Below are 24949 nucleotides of genomic sequence, written 5' to 3'. Positions count from 1 at the left end.
ACTTCTATTCATCCATCAACAACTTTGAAAAGTCTTCTTTGGTGCTTTATGGCAAATTCAGAGCCTTGTTCTTTTGTGGCCTGATAGTACTTGACCTGTGTGATATTTCTCACTTTATGCAACCTCCTGGTTCCTCTTTCCCTGAATGACTGTAAGCTATTTAAAGACAGCAGTCATATACAGTGACTTCTGCGTTCTTACAAAGTATTTGAAACTTGTGGGGGATGAAAGGGAGTGTTAAATGACTATAAACTGTCAGGTTGGAGATCATGCCTATACTACTTTGTTGACCACACAGGTTTTTATCAACTATTTGCAAATGAAGAAAGAGTAAGAAGGAGGAAAGGGAAGACAATTCATCCCGGTCTTTATGGACCAACCAGATTCTACCATGGACCCTTCTGAAACAAAATGTAGAAGCCATCTCATCCTTACTGAACATTGCAATATTGTTGAACACGGTGCAGACATACGCTTATGGGCTCAAAAGTTTCCCTGCTAGTTAGGCAAAACAACTAATAAGATAGCTTAAGGGAGGCTCTTCTTGTTACTACTACTTCCCAATTCCTTCTTACCTATAATTCTAGTAGTTAACTTAGAATACTATGTAGTAGTTCTTCCACTCCATAACCATTAGTGCTAAAATCAAATTATACCAGAAGTACTAGTTTCTGTGGCAACTGTAAGATTACATAGTGCAATCATGCTTAGATGCCTTTCTTGAAAGCATCTTTACCAAGCCATCTATATTTCTCCTGAAAGTCTACAGCTTCAAACTTATTCCAAGTGTGATCAGCCCCATTAAGGAGTTTTCTTGTACAGACATAATTTAAACATTCTAAATTTTCATCCATTTATCTGTTTTCTCATACTCTGAAGCGACACAGAATATGTCTAATCCTTTTTTTTTTTTTTTTTTTTTTTTTTTTGGAAATGAGGCCTTCAAATAAATAGAGAGGGCATTGATGCCCCTTTTAAGTCATGTTTTCCGAACTAAACTTTCTCAGGTCTTTTGCCACTCTTCACGTAATGTGATTTCTAGTTTACTCACCAGTCTGGTTATTCTACTCCAAATGGCATCCAGCTGTCTAGGTTGGTGTGACAGCTGATGCAACCATAGTGTGGTGTCTGAATGTGACCCATCCAAAATGGGAAAGAGCTTGCAGCCCCACTCTAGATCCTGTGTTCTCTCAATGAAGTATAATGTTGATTTAGCATTTGGGAGAGCCATTTTACATTATATATTTATACTGAGTTTATGTTTGGTTCAAACTCCTAAGTTTGTGTTAGTTTTAAATTACTGCAATTACTGAGACAACTTGCTCATAGGCCTTTGGAGTCATGATTTCCATAAAGAATTAAGAAGATAATAATCTAGGACTAGTCTCTGAATAATTTTTCATTGACTAAGTCTTAGGTAACAATTTCTGACTGCTTCAGAATAGAAACAGGAATAGTCTTGAATCACATCAGAGTCTAACAATTTATATGTCATGACCCATACAAAACCTATAATGGAGATTCCAAACAACCTGTGTGTAAGAGAAAAGGAAATAACAATTTGAAGATCTAGAAAGAAACACAATCCTTTCTGTATGCTTGAAACTGATCCTAGGCTGTAGCAAAGGTAATTCAAAATTTTATGTACACAATAGAATAGCAACTCCCAAGGTGTATTTCAAAAAACATCAGTTCTATGAGATATTAACAGATATTAATGGATAAACAAGAAATAAGAATAAACACAAATGTAAAGTAAGACTTCTCAGGGCTTTAAACTTGCAAATGTGAAAGGTGCTATCTCAGACCTAATAGAACATCAAAATTATCTCAGAAGACTGTTAAAAACCACAAATTCCTGGACTTTACCCTATAAACTCTGATTTAGTAGGTCTAGGTTGAGGCCCAAGAATGCATCCTGTGAGCAAGTGTTGGGTGATTCTGAACCTGCCAGTAAAGACACTGCTTTGGAGAACAACCAGGATTTGACTATGAGCTATTTTTTCTTTTCTTTTCTTTTTTTTTTTTTTTATGCCAAATCACATAATAGTTTCCTAATGCACATACTTAAAAGATAATATGCTAAATTTAGTATTACTTTTGACAACCTAGAAAATGAAAACACCATAAAGGCCCTATTTATAAACTCTGAATGAACACGGATCTGGAGTATACTTTTATTTTACTCCAAAGTTTATCTCAGAAAAACATAGCTACCTTTTCCAAATACAGTAAGTGGCCTACATATCCCAAACTTGTCTGCTTCTCCAATTCTATGTAAAAAGGTGTATCTTCCACAGATTAAAAACAATGGCCATGGCAACATTTATCCTGGGAGAAAGACCAGTGTGGTACAATTATCTATGGTTGAAGGCAGAAGTGTTGAATCAATGGCAAAGTCTTAGTGAAAAAAAAAAGTTTTGAGTAAGTGAGATGACGAGTTTGCAATGAATTTTCTCTAGGGCTAGGTAACTACAGTTTCATCCTAGTAACCTTTAACATTTCTTTATCATGAAGTTCATTGGCAAAATCAATTATTATTTGTCTCCTTTTAGTAGTATTTTTAAATATACTATATTTTCCCCTGAGAAATTTTCTAATTTGGGGAGGCAAACATTAAGATCGGAAGCACTCACAAATACGAACTCAAGCAAAGAACTGAAATTTGGCGACACAAAAAAAATCACAGTACTTTCACAACAAAACTTTGCTCTTCCAAAAACAATATATAGCTCCAAGGACACACACATAGATCCACTTACAAATACAGCACGCACACAACCATTCTGGGAACAGCCAGTTACTACACATTGCGCATCAACTAAATAGTGCAATTCATCTAAATTATTTCAGCACAAATAATACTTGCCCTCCCTTTCTCATTAACATTCTCTCAAAGGATGGCTTTCTAAAAAGAAAAAAATAAACTCATAAGAATTTCGGAATTCCAAGATAAAATCACAACAGTCAAATATACAGCTGACATTTTAAAAAAATTTCTTTTAAAAAAAGACTAAACATATGGTTTTTCCTTAGTAAAATATAAGAAAGCTTCTTTTTGTTTTAAAGGTACCTGCAAAATGTGGCTTCCCAAATGTGCTTCAAATACTTCAATGGCTAGTGCACTGGGGCTTCTCCTTCGCTGTGCACCTATAACTTAAAAGAAAAAGAAAGAAAGAAAACAGATCAATTAAGTTGGAGCTCTGATTCATATCTTCAGCTTAGTTTCTCTTGAATGGCATCACTGACTATTTAGTATAACAATGAGATCTGAACAACCACCCAGCATTAATTTTAGTCTGAGTTGTCTAAGCGTAAACATAGCCTAGGTTAAATTTTCAACCTAGAATATCGACTTCTAGAAACATCAAAAAAATACATTCAGATTTAAAAAATTTTCCTTTTGGATGGCTTTCCCTACACTGGAATAAAAACATATGAATGTTCAGGTTCCTTTAAAATAAATTAGTACACCATTTTTCTTAAAATTAAGGTATTGATTTTTTTAAGCATCTGAATACTGCCTTATCTCCCCCAAACCCCGCCCCAGAGAAAACTAAACTTCTTACATCTTCTAGGCTAGGAAAAAAGCAAACAGGAAACTTGTATTTTCTAATGCAATAACTTCATCACAATTTAATCAGCAGAACATACTGGGTAAGACATTCTTATTCATGATCATTTGCACTAGTGTTAAGCATCCTGAGATGCCTGGATTTCACATTTACTGCATATTCATGTGTAACTATTCCTATAAGACTGACGAGAAGCCCAGGTAGATCCTTGGCCAGCATGTGCCTCACCAGGTCAGTGACTGTTTATTATCTGGAGTTCCCGAACACTCCTGTTTTCTCACTAAGAGTCAATCCTCTTCCAGGCGTGCTTCACCTGCTTTGCCTGCAGGTGCCTACCACACAAGGAGTCCTCATAATCCTTAACAAAAGTGGGTTTAATGCATAATAACTGTGGAATCCAGAATTGAGTGTCTTCTGTTTATGATTTTTTTTTTTACGTAGGGTTCCAGTTTATTTTAAACCTGTTCTTCCGCCTATTTTTTCTTCTTCTTTTTTTTAAAAAAATTAATGGAGTATAATTGAGCAATGAACTATTCACAGATCAAGCAGCCCCCAGAATCACAGCAGATTCAGAGAGACTCCAGGGATGCGTCATGGTCAGAACAAATTTATAGACAAAAAAGGGAAGTGACATACAGAAATCAGAAGTGAGGACATCATAAAAAATCCATTTGCTTTACACTGATTTATGAAAGAAAATACTCAGATGCTTTCTATATTTCCAACAAGTAAATTCCCCATATCTTCCTGCTTTTTTTGAAAATTTTATTACAAACCTCTGATCTCTCAAGCCCAGATACTACTAATTGAAAATAAAATCAAAATCACCTACTTTATTACTTCTAGAAACACTTTCAGATAGTTGACAAGAAAATTTCCAGTGAAATGCTGCTGGGGTAATTCTGTTGCATTTCAGTTACTAAGTTGGTCAGTTGGCTCCATAGCTTAGTAGGGATTATAATATAAATGCACTTGTGATTATTGTGCTATGCAAAGTAGGGAGTTTACCCCTGCAAATGTGAGTTTGTATCTGCAATGTCTGCAAGGCACTGTGAAAATGCGTGTGTGTTAAGTATCATTATTACTGACAAGAGAAAAATAACAGAGGCATTTTTTTCAATGGGAAAATTTATAAAATATAATTGAAGAGTGATTATTATCAAAAGAATATTCCAGCTGGAAGGGATCTTAGAGATTTCTACTCCAGCCTCCTCATTTGCTTCAGAAGCAAAACACACAACTAAAAATCTTAAAACAGAAAAATCAGTTTACTATGCTGAGATTAATCTTTATTATAAATATAGACATAGGGTTTTTACAATTTTAATATTCAGATATACTTAAGACAGTACTACTGTGTGCATGTGGGTGTGCACATTTCTGATTAATTTCCTATTCTAACATGCACATTACTCCCTTCAAAACTCCTTTGGCATTTTTGATAATGCAGCTGTCTTGCTGAATACTGTTTTCAGTTTCTAGAGTGTTAATTGCACATTATGGTAGCTTGGTGTGAATGATCCCACATGAATAAAATCTGCAGCCTTTTTTTTTGTTTTTTGAGATTATGGGGGTGGGTGGCTTTTGGGAGGGAGAAGCGGGGGAGTTGAAAAACTTCTCAAGTGTCCACTCTGTTTTTGAGACAGTAATTAGGATTCAGAAAGCTCCTTATTAATAGCTCATAATTTGTGGGGGGGGCACTTCAGGGCCTCCAATTACAAAGTTCAAAATAAATCACTGCACCTCCCCCCGCCCCCCCCCAAAAAAAAAAGAAAGAAAAAAGGACTAATTTTAGATAACAGAAATCATTCTACAAAGAACTGGATTACGAGGGGGCAAGGGAGTAATAGCCACCAGGTTATAAGGAACCCTAAAACGTCACAGAAAAGTTCACTTACTTAGGAGACCCAAGATGCAAGCTCCAGTAACAACATAAAGCTGCTCAAATGCCTTCTGAAAGCATAGAGGCTGTTGTCTTCAGTGGGGGAGTGGGGGTGGGGGATGGTTATTCAAGGCTGGCTATTGATGGCCTTTCTTTTCCTGCTGTTTCTCCACTAGGGTTCAGGCTGCGCTCTGAGGAAATGTCTTCATCCATGAGTTCTACCTGTATAGTTATTCTTTGTTCTCCAAACCCCCTACAAATCTGAGTGTGCACCCCCATACACGCTAGCATAATATACAAGTATCTTGCAAGTAGTTTCATGCTATTCTGTTCAATGGCATTTTTATGTCACTGGAACTTCTCTTGATTTATATGTTTTGCACTTATGCAGGTGATGTGGGCTGTAATGACAGTTCCTAATTTTACAACCAACATAAATATGTTAAACAGGAGCCCATTATGCCCCTGGTAGGAGCCCAGCTTTAACTTGAGCATTAATGCTAACTGAATAGATGTTAAATATGTACTTCTTATCTTGCACTTATCCTATCACATTTGGCATTTTGAGAACTGAGACAATAATCTGATAGCTAAAGAATACTGCAAACACAGGTATTTTGTTTCCCCGTGTTAATCTTATTATGTTTATAGAGTATCATTAATGATCTAAAAAAACTAAAGGAGCATTTCCTCAATGGGATCTGTCATCCTCAGCAAAGCAATACATTGTTTATGAAGCTCTCTCAGATTTCTGTATTTTGGAAATTGACAGTTTCTAAAACCATCTGGTAGCCCAGACATACTGTATACTTATTGTTGCTGAACGGGTCACTGTTTCCTCTGATCTACTGACATATTTCATTTATTTGTTTGTTCAACTAAAAGACTATTTTCTGAAATTTAAAGAACACTAACAAAATTAACCTATACACACACAACACACACAAACACACACACACACACATACACACACACACACACACGGGGCATTGCTAAATAAATGGAATGTACAACCACTTGTCTGTGAAGATTCTGTTACCAGCTCACTGAGAGTGAGACGTAAGAGCTATAGGAGTTGAACAGCTTATACAAACTAGTATAAAAAAGAAAGCCCAAGCCATGGGAATTCAACTTAAAATTCAATTCAACATGACTAAATGCCTACTTGATGTTGAAAATCTCTAAGCTACTATAAGGTAACTAGTGTTATACAACTTAATAAATAGTCCAAAATATGTTTTATGATGTTTAAAACAAAACTAGGTCCAGTATATAATTATCAACACACACCACAACTCTACTATTTCATGTTTTACAACAGTTAAAAATAAAACACCTAGAGTTTTAAGAGACTTTAAATGGAAGAGAAATATAAGGAGAAGGGTTATTAGTTTTTAAAAAAATCAACTAGGAAAATTCTGATTGTCTCAGAAATCCAAAATGATCCGATGAATCACTAAGACTGTGCATTTGGCCTTTGTCTGATTAAAAAAGGAGAAGATACACAGGGTAACCACAGTCTAAAACATGTATCTGAAAAATTAGTTTTGCCCTTCCACAATGTCAGCAGGAAAGTTCTAATCTGGATCCTTCAGCATAACCTCACACGGTGGTCTTTGAGAATTAATTCAGTGCAGTAAAAGGCAACCCTTCTTTGGGGAATACACCAGGCCCTTCCAGTCATATTCCTAACCAGTGCTCCTCACCTCAGGGGAGGCACTCACGTGAGGAGGGCTGAGGATTAACGCTCAGTGGGAGTTTGACCTATTCAGCCGAAAGGTCAGCTTGCCATGGAAGAACCCATTACAAAACAGAAGAAGGACAGCTCGGTGGACACACATAATGAAAGGGGAAAAGTCACGAGCCCTATTTGCCTTGTGCCCTGCCCTTTGCCTTCATAACCCCAGCTCCTTGCCAGCATGGTTCACAATGGGAAGGTGGACCACAGGCAGAGAGCCACAGAGGGGCTTGCTATTGGAGGGATCACTTGAAGAAGGTATTCTAAAGTGAAGAGGACTGTGACACTGTGAGGCAGGGTTTCTAATGGATTGTTTTATTAGGCCGAGGCAGTCACTGGTGGATAGGAAAGATCATTTCAGAGGCACTTCCTTATCCTCCCCCATAAGGTGGAGGGCAGTACGGCATCACAGGCAAATGTAGTCTTAAAGTTCGGCAGGTAGTATCTCAGGAATGCCTGGCAAAAAGGCAGGCTTCATGCCCAGTTACCCCTGATAGCTACCCTCTGAATCCTTCATCTAAGGGGCAAGGATCTGTTCCCACACTCAGCCTGGGGGAAGGGAGCACTAAAGGGTGTGCTTAATGGAATCCCTGAACATTGACTTCCTGCGCTTTGGCTAAGCAAAGTCGGGCTGAGAAAGAATGGAATATAGAATGCTTAATGAGGCTTTCCATGGTATAGAAGAAAAGGAAAGGGATTTCCCTTGAAGAACCTCAATTAGCCTTCCTCACCGTAGGGCCAAAGAAGCCAGGGAGGGTTTTCTCAGGAGCCCCATAAGTTCATGAGGTATGTATGAGTGTATGTATCTGTTTCTCTATCAAAATTAAAATTTCTCAGTTTGCATGTAATATAGGCTAAGTCTTTATTCTGAAACTGGCCCTCATCACTCTGCCTTCTGTGAGGTCCACTTTCACAAATTGTATTCTTTCAATACAAAACTCCTCAGTATTTGCGCATGGCTTAGACACTGGGAGATTTTCAGGTTTGGAGAAGAAACTGAAATAGCACTGGGTACCAGCTTAACCCATATAGCAACATGACAACTGAAATTCTGTTGTTGAAAGCACTGTATGTGAAGTTTTCATGCAATATCTATATATACATATATGAGGCACTGTTATTGTTTTCATATATATGAAAGCATATATATGAAATATATATATGAAAACAAATAATAACAGTGCTTTTTCAGTGTACTTTCATCAAGATTAGTTTCTAGTATTAAAATATAGGATAAATGATGACTGTAGAAGAGAAATAGGGTCACACATTGTTAATTGGGCACGTGATTAATCACATATCTGATAACAAATAAATACTAGAAAAAAAATCTCATATATTCAGGAGTAGTACACTTTGGGTTTATTTTTTTTTATTTTTAAATTCCTATTTAGGGGATTTTTAAAAACAAAAAATCTATCTTCATAATTCATCTCAGACCTACTAACATATCACCAATTTAGACAAAAAAGAATATTTAATCCAATAATGCAATTGAAATTTTAAGAAGTCTTACGATGATCCAAAGTTTTTTGATGCAATACATATTTAAATATCTTCCACCATTTAAGTATGGGTTGACTGCATTAGGTAAAATAATTAGGGATCAGGTGACTGCGCAAATTTTAATACTTATAAATGAACTGCTTTTGGGAAAAAGAAACCATGTCTGCTTTTCTTAAAGAAGTATATTTACATTGCTTCAACTATTAAAGAACTAAGGGGAAAACATACAATGTCTAATTGATCTGTTTAGTCAAGGGAGTGTTTACTATGCACTTCTCAGCTTCTTGAGAATTAAATAGTATTCATATGATTTTTGAAAATGTTTATCATTTTCTACACCAAAATGGCATAGTCCTCTAAATGTGAAATAGCAACCAAATATCACTGTAGTAAGTCTTGAAAATGTTTTTGTATATTTGGTCAGCAACAAATTACAGGGACCTCTTAGTACAAACTTTCCATTTTAAAGATTCACTTTGCCTACCCACCTTTCTTTTCCATTGAGGGAAATGAGAATTCCTAGGCAGATATTTCTCCTTCTGTAGCTGGGAAAGGGGGAAATGGCCTTTCTCCAACAATCTGGTAGTTACTATAAGAACACTGTATGTCCCTCACACGGGCTACATATGGGGTGATTAACATTCTTCATGAGAGAACCCACACTTCCCCTAGACAATGAAATCCTTAAGCAGTGGGTTAAGCTGCTGTTTGGAGTGACAGCACTTGAGGGAATGAGGTCAGCGTCTGACAGTCAATGTCTCGGAGGACAGAACCTCAGGAAAATGCAGGCGTGATCCACAGCCTGGGCTGAGGCGTGGAGAGTGGGGTACATGAGGGAAATCCTCAAGAGATGCAAGGGGTCCTGAGGAGTGGACTGGCTAAAAGAAGAGGACATCACTGATGTACCTGAGACTCCAAAAGTGCTGTTACTAATTTTAAAAAATGGTAGTTATTACACAATCATTCCAATTTTACTTGCTTAATTATTCCAGAACAATGATTGTAAGAGAGTACTTTTTTGGGGGGTGAGACTTTAGTCCTTAACAACTTAAAAAACATCCAAGGCTTTCCTAAGTATTTATTGGGTTCAACCACTTGATGTCACAGGGATTGCTTTTGGATGTAAAGCTTAAAGTTAACTATTTAATTCCCTTTATATAGTGAAAGAAATGAGAATTTCCTCTTTTTCTTTACAAAATAAATAAAAGGTAAAAAATCAGATCACCCCCAAAATTAATTCCTATCTTTAGATTCCCAGCAGAGATATGGGGTATGCTGGGGTGAACCCACCAGCCCCCTCCCGCCCCCACCACCCAATTTGGGGAAGTTTTGGGAGTGAGACAGTTATAAAGTGACTTCAGAATAAAGAATATAGAATAGGAGGGTCTTTGAGGGCTAGAGAATCTTGATTTTTAATCTAATATGAACAGATCAAGAAGACAAAAACTAATTTCTTCTGGCGTCAGGGCTATGGTGACAAATATGTACTGAGCCTCAGGCTGAGGCAGGCATTCTGCTGGGGACTCGGGATGTGAAGCTGACGAGGATCCAGTCCACTGGGCGAGCAAGGCCTGTGTGTCAGGGGAGGCCAGCGGGCCACGCAGAGTGGGCAGCACAGAGCCCTGTCCAGGCACCAAGCCTGAACACATTTCTGATGTAGGAAGGTGCTCTGCTTTCTGAGTACAATCTGCAGCTTCTAGTTTTGAACTGCTTCTGTTGTTGCTTAAATTCTTCTTCTTCGGCCGGGCGCGGTGGCTCACGCTTGTAATCCCAGCACTTTGGGAGGCCGAGGCGGGCGGATCACGAGGTCAGGAGATCGAGACCACAGTGAAACCCCGTCTCTACTAAAAATACAAAAAAATTAGCCGGGCGTGGTGGCGGGCGCCTGTAGTCCCAGCTACTTGGAGAGGCTGAGGCAGGAGAATGGCGTGAACCCGGGAGGCAGAGCTTGCAGTGAGCTGAGATTGCGCCACTGCACTCCAGCCTGGGTGACAGAGCGAGACTCCGTCTCAAAAAAAAAAAAAAAAAAAAAAAAAAAAAAAAAAAAAAAAAATTCTTCTTCTTCCAGTGAACACTTCCTTCTGCAAAACACCTACTGCATGTATGTCAGGCAGGGATACCATGTGTCTCTCATGAATTAAGCCCACAGTTCACAGAAAGACACCGTGAGCTCTCTGATAACGGCTCTCAAAGGGAGGGACAAAGAGAACATATCAAATTTGGGATGTGAATACAGCACTAACTTTGTAAAGTTTAATACTTGACTTTTCATTGGTAGAAATTATCTTCCTTACAAATACACTAAATTTTTTTGAGCAGTTAAATTTTTAATGAGGGTTAGATTTGGTACACTCTCTCGAGAGGGGAAAGGATGATTACACTTTCATGCTGCAAACTGTCTTAAAAGCCTTTCCAATGAGTGCCGCTTTACTGCTGTCACCTCCTCTGACCTCGGCAGCAAGCAGTTATGGCATGATTCCACCCAGTAGGAAGGGGGTGGAGATTACCACTGAAATAGTGCAGTGTCAGTTGCAATTGCTGGTAAAAGGAAGACGTCCACATCTGGTATCTTGATATTTTGGTTTTCAGTCTGATCCCAAAGCTTCGTGTTATGACATTTGTAACATCTGCTACAAATACTGAGGTAAGTCAGGCACAACCTTATTACTTCCAGTCTAATGCTCCATTCACCCTTTAGGCCTTCCTAGGCCACTGATACAACAGGGAACTAATGTTGGTTCTGCAGGAAACAGCTTGTGTTTCTGTGGGAGAAAGAACACAAGGTCTCTTGCCTTCTCCCTCTTCTCTCTCCTGTTCCTCCATTCATATATTCAGTCATCCTCTCTCTCTCTCTCTCTCTCTCACTGTCAACATAAAGAGTTCTATGAAGCAGTGGGGTATTGGCCCTAGGGACACAAGACTCTGCTTATAACAGCACCTGCTATTGAAAGGTCACTCTGATCAATTTCCAAAGCTCAACAATCTCAAGCTATGCAATTACATTTATTCATCCAAAATGTAGTGAAGCCTTATAATATGGAAGGTATTAACTCTGTTGAACAAGATGCTAGGGATATAAGCCAGGCTCCTATTTCCATTTCTAGATACGTTGGCAGAAGAAAGCTAAAAGTAACCACGGGAAGTATTTGTTGAGCCTCTATCTGTGCTAGACACTGTGTCAGGGAATATAAAATCAAAAAGGCACCTCCTAACCCTCCAGATGATCAGAGTCTAGTGGGACACTGACATATAAGCAAATGAACAATATGCAATAAAAGTACAACTCTCATCTCAGGATGGAGGTGGGGAGAGGTGGAGTCAGGGAAGGGCTTAGAATAAGGTATTGCCAGAACCAGAGTATGGAGTGAAGTTACATGAACAGTGCACTACCATGGCCAGGACCCTGGGATCTACTGATCAGACATGAAGGCAAGGGCAAAAGCATGTTAACGTAGCTACAAATGCATGCTCCAGGTGCATCATCCTGCCCACGCCAACTTGCTTTCTCTTAAGCTGCGACAAAAATGGACTGTCATATTCTTAGAAACTTGAGGGACTGGGACCCCACTCCACAGTGCCTTCTTGGGGCCCAATACTGCATAACAGTCGCATAATTACAGCTGGTAGACCAGTGTCCATTTGGCACTGTCCAAAAACCCCAACTTTACAATTCTCTCTCCCCCTCCACCTAAACACCACTGCTTAGATGAAAACTCTGACGTGCACACCTGCATCGCAGCATCTGGCTTGGCACCGTGCTGGGCAACCGAGTCACTAACCAGACTGTTGTATCACCTCCGTGTTCTGAAGGGCACTTCTGTGATTCAAGTCACTTACTGTAGAATATCTGATTCATTTCCAGGATGTGCTTGTCCTCTCTGCTGGGAGAAGGAGCTCAATGGGAGGGGTCACATTATGGGGAGACAACTACACAGAGGAAAGGATTGGGGTTCTGGGGTCAGGCAGACCAAGTTTTAAATCCTCCTTTTTTCTCTAATTAGCTGGGTGGTCTTAGACAAATTAAGTTCCATGGACCTCAATTTCTCATTCTGTCAAAAGGGTTAATGCCTCTTACAGCAGTTGTGAGGGCATGTGACATGCCCCGCCCTGATTTAATTGTTCTCCTGGAGCTTATTTGCATAGTGTTGTCTCTCCCACTAGCAAGTTACCTTCCCAAGCCAGAGGAATCATTCTGTGCTTTGCTGAAACCCCAGCATTTAGAATTGGGCCCAGAGTGCAGAAGGTACACAATAAATACTTGTGAATGAGCGAACACTCTAGAGCACAGTGCCCAGCCCACGGGGGCGCTAAGCACATGTCAGCTCTCTCCTCTTCATTGTGAAAAGCAGAGGCCGGGCCAAAGATGATTTTTCTCAATAACTATCTTTATTCCAATTTTAACAGGAATATTAGGAATTTTTTCCCCTGTATGTTGTCACCAGCTTCTGCCTTTCCTACAGTGTGCTATCAAATCTATAATGTCACCACAAACCCTGCGAGCCAACTGCAATCAGGGCCTCAAACCAGTGCAAACATTTCACACACACTTGGGCAAAGAGCCAGCAATTCACTGAGTGTCAGCAACTGCCCACTGAATTTTCTTTTGAAGGATTCACTCATGCCCTATTCCAGCAGTAATTGGCATTCGTTTAAAGATGCTGAATGCCTCAGACATAACTTGATGAGATAAACGTACATAGCCACCACCACTGCAAACTGAAATCAGCTCTTACAACCCCGCCATCTTCCCTCTAATTTCACATAAACAAAAGCCCACACAATTTTCAATGGTAACTATGCAGCAGCTAGGTCTTACTTATGTTAGCTGATCAAGGTCTGCATCACCATTGCTGCCTGACTTTTGGATACCTACAGAGGCTACGATTTAGGGAAAGTTAGAAAATAAACAAGAAAGATGAGAACAATTTGGAGGATGCAGATTAGTAAACAGGCTTACAAGACTGACCTAGAATCGAGAACATATCTAAGCAATATTTTTATATTTATCACCACCATACAATGAATTAAGGAAAAAACACTTAACTTGAAGACCTATTATTTAGACTCAAGGCTGAGTTCAAGCCTTTCTCTATTAGAGGTTCTTAATATGTTTCTTTCTTTGAATAACAGGGCTGTTTAAGCAAACCCTCTTCATAAGACAATATTCAAACACAACATTTTGCATATGCAATTACAAAAATTCCAGAGAGCTTCTGAAACACAGTCATAGACCCCAAGTCAAGAACTCTCGCTTTAGACAACAGCCGAGCACCCACAGATGCCCTGTGTCATCAGTGGGACTGAACAACTGATTCACTGAGTGAATGAGTAAGTAATCAAATGAATACTCAAATGAATGAATGCAAGGAGATCCAGTCAAGAGAGAATGCACAACTAAGTCAGATACTTGTATTCTGTGAGGAGACTGTGGGACTGAAAGCAGCAGCCAGTTAGTTGGTTTATTCACAAAACTGCCTTGTGGAATTATATACTGCTCCTCCCCTTCTAAATGCAGACAGAGGGAGGAAAGGAAAAAGAGATAATGAAGGTTTGCAAATGAAGTGGGTACAACTGTGCAATCAATCAACATTTTCTGAAAAAGAATCTGCATCACTTGCCAAAAATTTGAACTGAATAACTGAACCAGAATTCTGATGAGAACGGACTTTGCCACTAGCCAGTCATTTTTATTTGTTTTCCAGCTGTCTTGCTTCTCTCTTCCAGGAAGCCACCGGTCTCTTCAGTGTGGCAAGTTCAGGCAATGGGAACTTATTTAATCACGGTTCGATGTATACTCTGTATTCCCTATTTTAATAAAACTTTACTGAGTGCTTACCCAGTGCCAGGCACTGTTAGTTGAAAAGGATATAATTCAATTATTCATCTGAAGATTCATTGAGGGTCTACGAAGTGCCAGGCCATGGATCACCAAAGAGTGAACAAAGGAGACAGACAAATGGGCCTGCATGGAGCTGGCATTCTAGTGGGGAGCCAGACGACAACAATAATAGCAACAACACATGCACATCTCCATATAAGCAGCAGTATGAAGGAACATTTTTAAAAGGGGAAGGGAAAAGTAGGGACAGAGATTTCTGTATTCCATGGAAGATCAAGGAAAGCCTCTCCAAGGATATAATATTTGAGTAGAGACAGGAATAAAGGGAAGGAGGGACATGATGTCCAGGTGAAGGGAAGAGAAGATATAAAGGCCCTGAGATGAGAGAAACTTCTCAGGTTCAGGAAATGACAGGGAACCAGTACCCTCAAGGAATTTAGAGACTCGGGAGAGAGAAATACAAACTGTAAAAAAGTAACCGTTGGCCGGGCACGGTGGCTCACTCCTGGAATCTCAGCACTTTGGGAGGCCGAGGCAGGCGGATTGTGAGGTCAAGGGGTCGAGACCATCCTGGCCAACATGGTGAAACCCTATCTCTACAAAAATACAAAAATTAGCCGGGCATGGTGGCGCGTGCCTGTAGTCCCAGCTACTTGGGAGGCTGAGGCAAGAGAATCACTTGAACCTGGGAGGCGGAGGATGCAGTGAGCCGAGATCTCGCCACTGCCCTCCAGCCTGGGCGACAGAGCGAGACTCCATCTCAAAAAAAAAAAAAAAAGTAACGGTTTACCTGGAGAGCTGCAGGAAAAGGAGCATCTAACTCTAGTGAAATTCAAAGACATAAGAGAAAAGAGAGCATCTGGGCTAGATAAGAGTGTTAATTTTCCGGGCAAACAAGCCACGGATTGGCGGGGATGAGGCGAGCATTTGAGTAGAGAGAAGAACACATGCAATAGCACGAACTGCTGGGCAAGGCACGGGAGAGTCATGCACGAAGAAGACATGTCGGGCCCAGTCACAAATGCCCCATCAACACTGCAAAGGAGTTCTCAGTTCACACATGGCATTCGGCATCCATCTGAAGTTAGAGCACCAAGGGACACAAGCACGTGTGTCTGTTATATCACCTGAGGCGTGGTGCAGAGGGTGGAACGGTGTTTGGGGGAAAGCTGAAAACGTGGCTATTGCATGGTCTAGCCAATAAATGATGACGAGTTGACCCTAGTAACTAAGTTAGTAAGATTGTAGAGAGGGGTTCAATTCTAAAGGTATTTAGGAGGTAGGATTGAGAGAGCTTTGTGATTAACTCATAAGGGAAAAGCGAGTGCAGTATGAATTCTGAGTTATAACAGCATAATGGTTTCTTCCTTCCCTGTGACAGGACATTGAGGAAGGCAGGCAGGTGTTAAGGAGAAGATGGGAAGTTGAAGGGAGGTGTCTTTAGGACAAGCCCATCGCGATGCCTAAAGGGCCTGAGGTGCAGAATTGAGTTTTTGGCAGAGATGAGGATTTGGCTGCAAGTCATTATCACACAGGTGGGATTAGAAGCCATGGGAGGACAAAATGGGAGGTGAGCTGGGGACCCAGCCCGGGGAACATCTGCATTTATAAAGAGGCAGAAGCGGGGAACCAGCAAAAGCCTGAGTGCCAGAGTAGACGGTGGATAAAGAGGCAGCGGTGTCCTAGAAAGAAGAGAGGACATTTTAAGGAGAGACAAATGTCATGAGAGAGCCCTGAAGATCCTGGGCAGGGGCACTGCAGTCAGTTGAGCAGCAAATGAGAGGTCAATATTTCTGAAAATTTGGAAGGGAAAGAAAGTAGATTAAGGGATGACTCTCCTATGAAGGGAGCGTAATGGGAACATACCCAAGGTTAAGGGATTTTTTTAAAGTGACTTTGGATGTTTATACCCTGAGAAGCAGCAGCAAGCAAAAGCCATGAGACACAGATGAAAAACTCTTTTAAAAAGCTACAAAATTACCAGGAGTTTAGACAAAGCTGAGACATAAGCAACACAGTATTTTTTTCAATATTTCACTATAACTTGATTCTACAAACTTAATGTACCATGGTGTGGTGCCCAGCCACCACAATAGGGATCTCAGCCTCCAGTTCTTCCAGATGATATTTAAACATCCTAATGATCTATAATCCACATCCAGAACTAGACTTGGATAGGGAAAGCTGCTTGAATATATCTAAACCCAAGCCATCATTGTTCCCCCAAAACCTCTGTCCCTTCTTGCCCACTGTTAATGAGTCTCCATTCTGCTAGTCCTGCAGGCTGTATCAGAGCTGTCTCACCTTGGTTTTCTCCTCTGTGTAAACAGGAAACCCTTTGCAAGGACTCCAGTCTCCACTACTAGAGTGACTTTCCTACCAGGTTCATGAAGACATGAAACTTCATATATAGAGATTTACAAAGATACCAATATGCCACAAAAAATACAAGACTCCACTTTGGGATGATGCTTTTTTGAGGCTTCCTCCTTACTTCATGCTACCAATAACTATCCACCACTTTGCTCATCAATAAAAATGTTTTCTCCTGGTCCAATTGGCTCCAAGTTTTCTGTCTTTGTATCTCTTGCCATGGCAAAAGTTCTCCAAAGGTCATAAATAGAGGAGTTACTTGGAATTGCTTTTGGAGTCCCTACAACTCCTGGATCGCAAAAGCAACAAGTATTTCTTCCTTGCAGCCAAGATCTGTCAAATACCCACAGGCAAGTATTGCAAGTGATTATTAATATACACAGGTGTGAGCTAAAAGAATATTAAATCATCAAAGAAAACTGAAGTGTATTTAATGAATTTTGATTACACTAATAAAGAGAAAGCCAAGACTGCTATATGTGGCAGACAAAAAGGCCTTGTTTCCCAATAATTTTTTTTTTTTTTACAGAAGCCATTGCCTCACCATCACTGAGGTTGAACTTTCTATCTGGCAAGTGAGAAAGAGATTTTTTTTTTTCTGAAATTTCAAAAATGTTTATATAAACTTTGTCCTCGGTACTCAGAAGAAAATACTAAATGCTCACCTCAACTTGCTCCCCTTAGCTCTCCTCTCATTTTTGTTCCTCTCTGAGACAGTCTGCTTTGAAGTTTTCAGATTCTGATAAGACCTATATAGTCACTTTCATTTTCTTGAACTAACTTACTTTTATTCACTTGTACCATTGCTGTTAAGTCATTATTTTCTTCAAATTTTTACCCAAAGTTGAGATGAAGTAAGCTTTACATATTGCTGCAAGTTTATTCCCATCTTATACTGGTTTTAATTTTTTTAGAAAGAATTTCTTCCACTGTTAGTATCAGCGTATGTCTAGCTCTGTCCTCTACAATATTCATCAAAGAATCTTGAAATGTTTATTCAGGAAATATTCAAGAACACTTAAAAAGATGGGAAGACAGCTGTAGTTTAGTATGAAAAGCACAATTGTTGGGAGTCAGAAACCTTTATTTCTAAACAACAGTCCTGGCATTTAGTAGTTGATGAACTTGGGTAAGACATCTGACATCCAGATCTTAGTTTCCTCATCTGTAGAGCGAGATAATAATACCCAGTCCAAAGAGTTGTGGCAAGGGTTAAATGTGCGACAGTTTTCTAGTACACACCTAGTAAATGTGAGAAAACAATAAATTTTAATTCAATCTGAATTTTTAATCTCTCTGTAGCAAAACAAAAATGAGTGCTGACAAGATGCTTTTGACGACGAAGATTAAAGAAGGTCACCAACGTGGCATATATGACTTTTCTGTCACTTTCTAGGTTGTGCCGCCTTGGGCCAGTTAGAAAAATCTCAGAGAAATACGGTTACCAGAAAGGTGAACATACTGCTACCTGCTTTATTTAGCATGCTGTTTGAGAATTAAATGAGATAGCACATGTGAAGTGCCTAGGACAATATCCGACCCATAAGGGGTATTTGCTAAACATTAGCTCCTTTCCCCTTCCTCAAAGATGTGTATTCTTGGAGTCATTTGTAAATTTTTTTAAACTGCAGATTTTTTTTTTAATATTTTAAGTTCTGGGGCACATGTGCAGAACATGCAGGTTTGTTACATAGGTATACACGTGCCATGGTGGTTTGCTGCACCCATCAACCGTCATCTACATTAGGTATTTCTCCTAATGCTATCCCTCCCTTAGCCCCCCCACCCACCAACAGGCCCCGGTGTGTGATGCTTCCTTCCCTGGGTCCATGTATTCTCATTGTTCAACTCCCACTTACGAGTGAGAACATGCATAAACTGCAGATTTTATAGAGTAAATCACATGTCATGCCCTTGTTCAAAACTGGAATAATAGCAACATTTATTAGAGATGGAATATCTTGGCATATATGAAAATCCTCCAGACTAGAGCTGAATATTGATTCTATATTATGGATTTGGAGTGTAATGATCTTTTGTGAGAGTACACAAAAAGAAGCGGTATGGCATGGTTGCTTTCTTATACTTATGTGTACGTACACGTATATGCATGTGTGCATGTGTCTCTAGACATTTTTAAATCTTCAACTTATATTTTCAACTGCCAAAGACATATATACATGGTAGGCATTGGGAAGCTTGGTTAAATTATGACTGCCTAAAGCAGAGACATATATACCCAAGCACTCCTACTACAAAAATGGTAGCAGCCTAAAGGTTATCTTCCATTTTTTTTCCAAGGAGGATACAGAGTCAAAGAAACCAAATAGACTGCAGCATTTTACCCCTCTGTTCCCCAGTCCTCATCGGTCATGTCATGTTTGTCGTCAACCCCATCTGGGCAGCAGGTGTGGTGCTGCATGGCTGCAGGTATTTGATTATTGACTAGTGTATATTTCCAAAGGGCACAACAGACTGCTGACTGGCCCTCAGTTATAACACGAGGCAATCTTCCATGTTCATACCTGTAAGAGCTAAAAATAAAGAAAAACTGATTTTGAGTTTTTTAAAACTACATTTTGACCAGAGGCTTTTAACAAAGCCTCCATATATATCAGTCAAACACTGAGCTTGGCAAGCTTGTATAGAGTCTATTAAAGGGGGAATAAGGTTCATGAATTTCAAGCTTGGAGGGCTCTAATTACCTCATGCTCAAACTTTAACTACAAAACTTAGATAAATTGCTGCACTAAAACCAAAGAAGATCCTCCACCTGATTTGTGCCAGTGCATCTAAAGCTCAGTGAGGCTGATCCCAGTGAGGTTTTTCAAATCAGTCCTAAGGGAAAGTGTTCTGGCCCTGTCTCTAATGAGTACGTACGGATTACTTGGATGTTTTGGTAAAGCTACCCAGTAAATTAGTCAATCTGAAATTTTATTAGCCGCAAAGCATTACGGCAGTCAGTCATACAGGCTAAGAATACTGGGGGAATTAAAGTCATTTTAAGCATCTATTAGTCAGGTATCACGAATCTGTTTCAGGCCTCGGCTAGTAGTTGTAACATTAAACTAATTGGCTAATAGTTACAGCTGTCTCTTCAGTGCATTTGTTCTTAGAGGTGTGATCCCTTCTTGAACCAATTTATGTACACCCAGAGGGGGGTCCTATTTTTTATTCTAGTTTAATATATGATTTGGATTCAAAAGGAAGAAAAACAGGTAGGGGGGGCAGTCTGTACGTATAAACCATGGTGTGAAACAGCTAAACCTGAACGCACAGACTGCCAGCCTAAAAGTTGAAATTTAGCAAATGTGGAAGGCAGAGGAGAACGCAGAAAATAAACATGACTCTTAAATATTCTAAACATCCATATTTTATCAAAGACACACTGAGGAGAAATGTGGATTTCCCTCTGCCTGGTCTTACACGCTCCATGGCTATTTATCTAGTTACAAACTTTTATAGATGTGAAATATTTTAAGAAGTCCTTTAGAAATGGCCCGAGGTAATTTCAAACTTAACAGACCCTGTCCCACCAGAGCTCATTACAGTGAATTTTATAACAAAGTACCCTCTACTTAATTTTCAGAGCCTAGCCAAGCGTATGAGAAATGCAGCTGCATTAAGTGCAATTAATGGTACAATAAAAGCAGTGGAGGGCTGTTTAACACCCAAGAACCAGCAGTAAACACTGGCTTCATGCTCTCCAGCAGTCAGTGATGTGCCAGAGGACGTGAAGTGTGAGATTTCTGTACCAAAGTGGGAAACGCCTTTCTCCTGCTAGAGAAGAATTTCCTGTCCTTCAACAATTCAGCCCAGAGACTGTACAAAAGGATATAAAGGTACTCCCTCCAGTCATGCCACTAGCATCCTCGCTCCCTTTGAGCAGGGATCCAACACAGGAAGCTCATATTCCCATCAGGACGGGAAAAGGACAAATTCAATTCCAATAAAAATGAATCTAATAGCAAGTGACTCGTAATGTACAAAATGATTTGGTTTCCTAACTAACAAAGTGGACTGTCAAATGACAAAAAAGGAACAAAGTAGACAGTCAGAATAGTTTTCAAACAAGCCAAAAAAATCAAAAAGTTGATGAGCAGAAACAACTATAATGACACTGCAAATCTCTTTAATGATGAAAAATCACTTCTTAGAATTTGAATATGAGAGACATCCAGAGATCAGCAAAAACCTCATTGGTTAATAACAATCATGGTTGTTTGAGGATTGGTCCATCAGCTAGTTAATTTGTTAAATAAAATATGGTCAACCAGGTCTGGAAAGACGATTACACATATTCAGCTTTCATAAGCAACTGAAATAATTCTATCATAGAAAGAATTTGATGATAATGTCTCTCAGTAGCCTGGTTTGAATTCAGGGACCTACCCCTCTATTTCCATTTCTGGATGAAACTGTTTTTTTAACAGTATAAATAGGCTAGGAAAAACATTTAAGTTATATTTTTGACAATAAAACTCCTGCCAGCACATTCAAGTGTGGAGAATTCGTCCTAATTATAACATTATAGACATGGTTAGCCTAAATAAAGAAAAGCCATAGTTAATCCCCACATTTCATTTTCCTAGAAACATGCTTCTGACCTCCGTCCTCAACAGAATTCCCCCATGAGCTTTTGTACTCGTTTGGTTCCTCCAGTTTCTGATGGATGCCCACTCATGGTTGGAAGGGCTCATAGGCAATGAGAGGACCCTGGCAAGGGCAAAAGTGAAAACTCAAGCAGGAAATGACAGGAGGGAGCCGGGACCTAACTCCAAATGGAGGCATTTTAGTGACACCAAACTAAGTCCCTCTCCCTCAACAAAAGTCTAACCCTGAACACCTCTTCCTAAAACAGGAAACATGCCACATCCCTAATGGTAAGTAAATAAACGATTACACCCCATAGAAGAGGAAGCTTCTCTGTGTAACTGCACAGACGTGAAGGGGAGCTCCAGGCCTTGGCGTGGCTCCTGGGCTCTAGGAATGGCTCGAAACACTGGAACTACTACGTGAACAAAGGAGCTTTTGCAGTAGAATTCCGCTGCATTCTACCCAGAAGGTCTTGAAAAAACAGACAAAACTGGATACATTTTCAAAAAATAAACAACCTTGTCCTGGACAATTCACTCTGTTTCTGAATGGTCTAAAAGATGGTTAAAAATAATTCACTTGTTCTAATAGATTCCAAATGAGGGATTCCATGACTAGCCCTTTCTTCAGAATGTTTGCTACGTCAATATTACTTTTCAGTAATATCAAGAGTTTTCCCTATCTACATAGGGTTTAAAGACATTTACCCATATGCAATTTTCAATTGACAAATTACCTATGCTTAAGAAGGTTCCATCCTCTCTGCCTCCTCACCCTCATTTTTGCTGGTGCTGAGGAGTCCCCATGGTGGGAAGGGAGAGAGCAGCTGGACGACAAGAAGAGTTCGGGTTCTAGAATCAGGCAGGTTGAGATTTCAATCATGATTCTGCTACTTAGCAACTATGGGATATGGGGCAAGTTACTGAGTCCTGATTTCCTCCTCTCTAAAATGCTTGTTCATAGGGTTGTTAGGTGAATTCAAGGATACAACATGTGAGCATACTCCACACATTCCTGCCTTGACGTCCAACCCTCTCTCCCCCTGCAGGAAAAGAACTCTTGAGAAACAGGGACCTTCCTGGAAGACAGGCTCCTACTGACTCACTTTCCAGTGCTGCTTTTACTTATAGAGTTGGCCCTCCGCATTGGCTGATCCTGTGTCTGCAGAGCCAACCAACCACAGATTGAAAACATTTGGAAAAAAAAAAAGGATGGTTGTGTCTGCACTAAACATGTACAGACTTTTCCTTGCGATCGTTCCCTGAACAATACAATGTAACAACTATTTACATGTAATTTATATTGTATTGGGTGTTATAAGTAATCTAGAAATGATTTAAAGTGTAAGGGAGGATGTACCTAGGTTATATGTAAATACTATACCATTTTATATCAAGGACTTGAGCATCCAAGGATTTTATTATCTGTGGGGAGATTCTGGAACCAATTCCCCATGGACACCAAGGAAGGACTGTACTATTCTCTTGGATCTGACTACCTGTCACCCTCAACTCAGTTTATACAAATCCTGTCATTCCTCATTCAGCAGCCACACCTACGAAGCCCTCCAGCAATGAATAGTTGGAAAAGCATCTTAGTCTGCTTTAAGCACTTATAACATATTCCACACTGTTCTAGCAGCCATTTTATATTTTGCTCATGATTTTCTTGTGTGTGTGCCCACATTTTAATTTGTGATGACTATTCTTATTTACAACCCACAGTGCCAATAGATATTTACGAGTGGTCTTTCTAAAAACATTTAATAAATGTCGTGAGTTCTTTTCCTTATCTTTTGATACAGTGTCTGGTATTATACAAATAACCCCATTACAAATTTGTCTGACTTAGCAAACACACTTGTTTAGAAAGTGAATCTTTGAGTAGGTAAAAAGATTGTTAATAATTCACAACAGCAGCACGAATTGATGCCACCAGTTTGCTTTTCTTTTAATCCCTAGAGGAACTGAAATGTACCACGAGAACTGAAATTTTGATAATGTGGAGGAAAAGAGCATTTTTGAGCATGGAACTCTTTCAAGGTAAAGGTTATTTTATCTCCCTTCTCCCAGTGGCAGATTTAAGATGGTGGACATGGAGTAACCTTAGGATAAATGGGTACTTGTGGCCTGGAGGAAACATATTGGCAGGTGTAAGGAGGCATCAGCAACATTGATGGAAGGGTATTTGGGACAATATTGACCTATTTTGAAATGCTTCCCAGCTTCCCACCATGTTAGTGCCCAGATGAGGTAATGATATTTCCTCCTGCCTCAGGACCATAAGGCATCCTGTTCTCAGGAACTGTAATACATGAAAGGATTCTCCATTTTATCACTGGGTTCCATGATCAGTATATAGGCTTTGCGGACTCACCTAGAAACTCAAGCTCTGCTTAACACTTTTTTTCCCCATGGCTTTATAAACTGAAAGCTAAACATTTGTGTATGTAAAACTAACTAATACATCCTAATTTTCTTGAGGGCAAAGATTACAGTTGAAATTATCCTAATTTGAAATCAACATTTCCTTTTTTTTTTTTTTTTTTTGAGACAGGGTCTCACTGTGTCGCCCAGGCTAGAGTGCAGTAGCACAATCAAAGCTCACAGCAGCCTCAAACTCTTGGGTTCAAGTGATCCTCCTATCTCACCTCCCAAGTAGCTGGGACTATAGGCATGTGACAACATGCCTGGCTAATTTTTCTGTTTTCTGTAGAGACCAGGGTCCCACTCTGTTGCCCAGGCTGGTCTGGAACTTGAGCTCGAAACAATCCCCCCACCTCGGCCTCCCAAAGTGCTGAGATTACAGGCACGAGTCACTGCACCGCTGGAATCAACTTTTTTTCTTTTTTTTGAGACGGAGTCTCCCTCTGTCGCCCAGGCTGGAGTGCTGTGGCACAATTTCAGCTCACTGCAACCTCTGCCTCCAGGGTTCAAGCAATTCTCCTGCCTCCCCTCAGCTGAGATTACAGGCGCATGCCACCATGCCCAGCTAATTTTTTTGTGTTTTTAGTAGAGACGGGGTTTCACCCCATTGGCCAGGCTGATCTCGAACTCCTGACCTTGTGATCCGCCTGCCTCGACCTCCCAAAGTGCTGGGATTACAGGCATGAGCCACCGCGCCCAGCCCTGAATCAACATTTCTATGTATCCCATAGTCTTTCCATAGATATTTGATGATGATAATGATCAATTTCAGGCAACTAAGAGTGGCTAGTGAAGAATGAAATGAAATTCCCAGAACCAGTATCATTCGAGATACTTTTATGTAAGTACTTAGCTGATATGTGAAAAACAAGGGAGAAAAATTTGTGGTCTCAGCAGAGGGCAGCTTGTCTCTTGAACTGCACATTTATCCTTAGGCTAGTTACATCAGCTCATGTGCTCCAGGCAGAGTCATAAAAATTTAATTCTGTATCCTTCCACCTGGCTAACCCGGAT

The 24949-nt window shown here is 39.9% G+C and overlaps 1 protein-coding gene across 13 annotated transcripts in view; it reads right to left on the bottom strand.

Annotated features, from left to right (window-relative positions):
* NPAS3 (neuronal PAS domain protein 3) overlaps window positions 1-24949 on the bottom strand; it is an 821658-nt gene that overhangs the window by 435060 nt on the left and 361649 nt on the right. For 9 of the 13 annotated variants that reach the window (XM_032179491.2, XM_032179492.2, XM_032179493.2 and 6 more), the window contains one exon: window positions 3074-3156. In XM_032179491.2, coding sequence (XP_032035382.1) covers window positions 3074-3156 — 83 coding nt within the window. The remainder of the gene's footprint in view (window positions 1-3073; window positions 3157-24949) is intronic. The other 4 variants (XM_058429730.1, XM_032179494.2, XM_058429732.1 and 1 more) reach the window with 1 other exon arrangement.

The sequence above is a fragment of the Hylobates moloch genome, unplaced genomic scaffold (assembly GCF_009828535.3).
Source record: "Hylobates moloch isolate HMO894 unplaced genomic scaffold, HMol_V3 SCAFFOLD_16, whole genome shotgun sequence".
NCBI classification, from domain to species: Eukaryota; Metazoa; Chordata; class Mammalia; order Primates; family Hylobatidae; genus Hylobates; species Hylobates moloch.
Note: the sequence above shows the minus strand (reverse complement) of the source record. Positions and strands in the feature narration are given on the sequence as shown.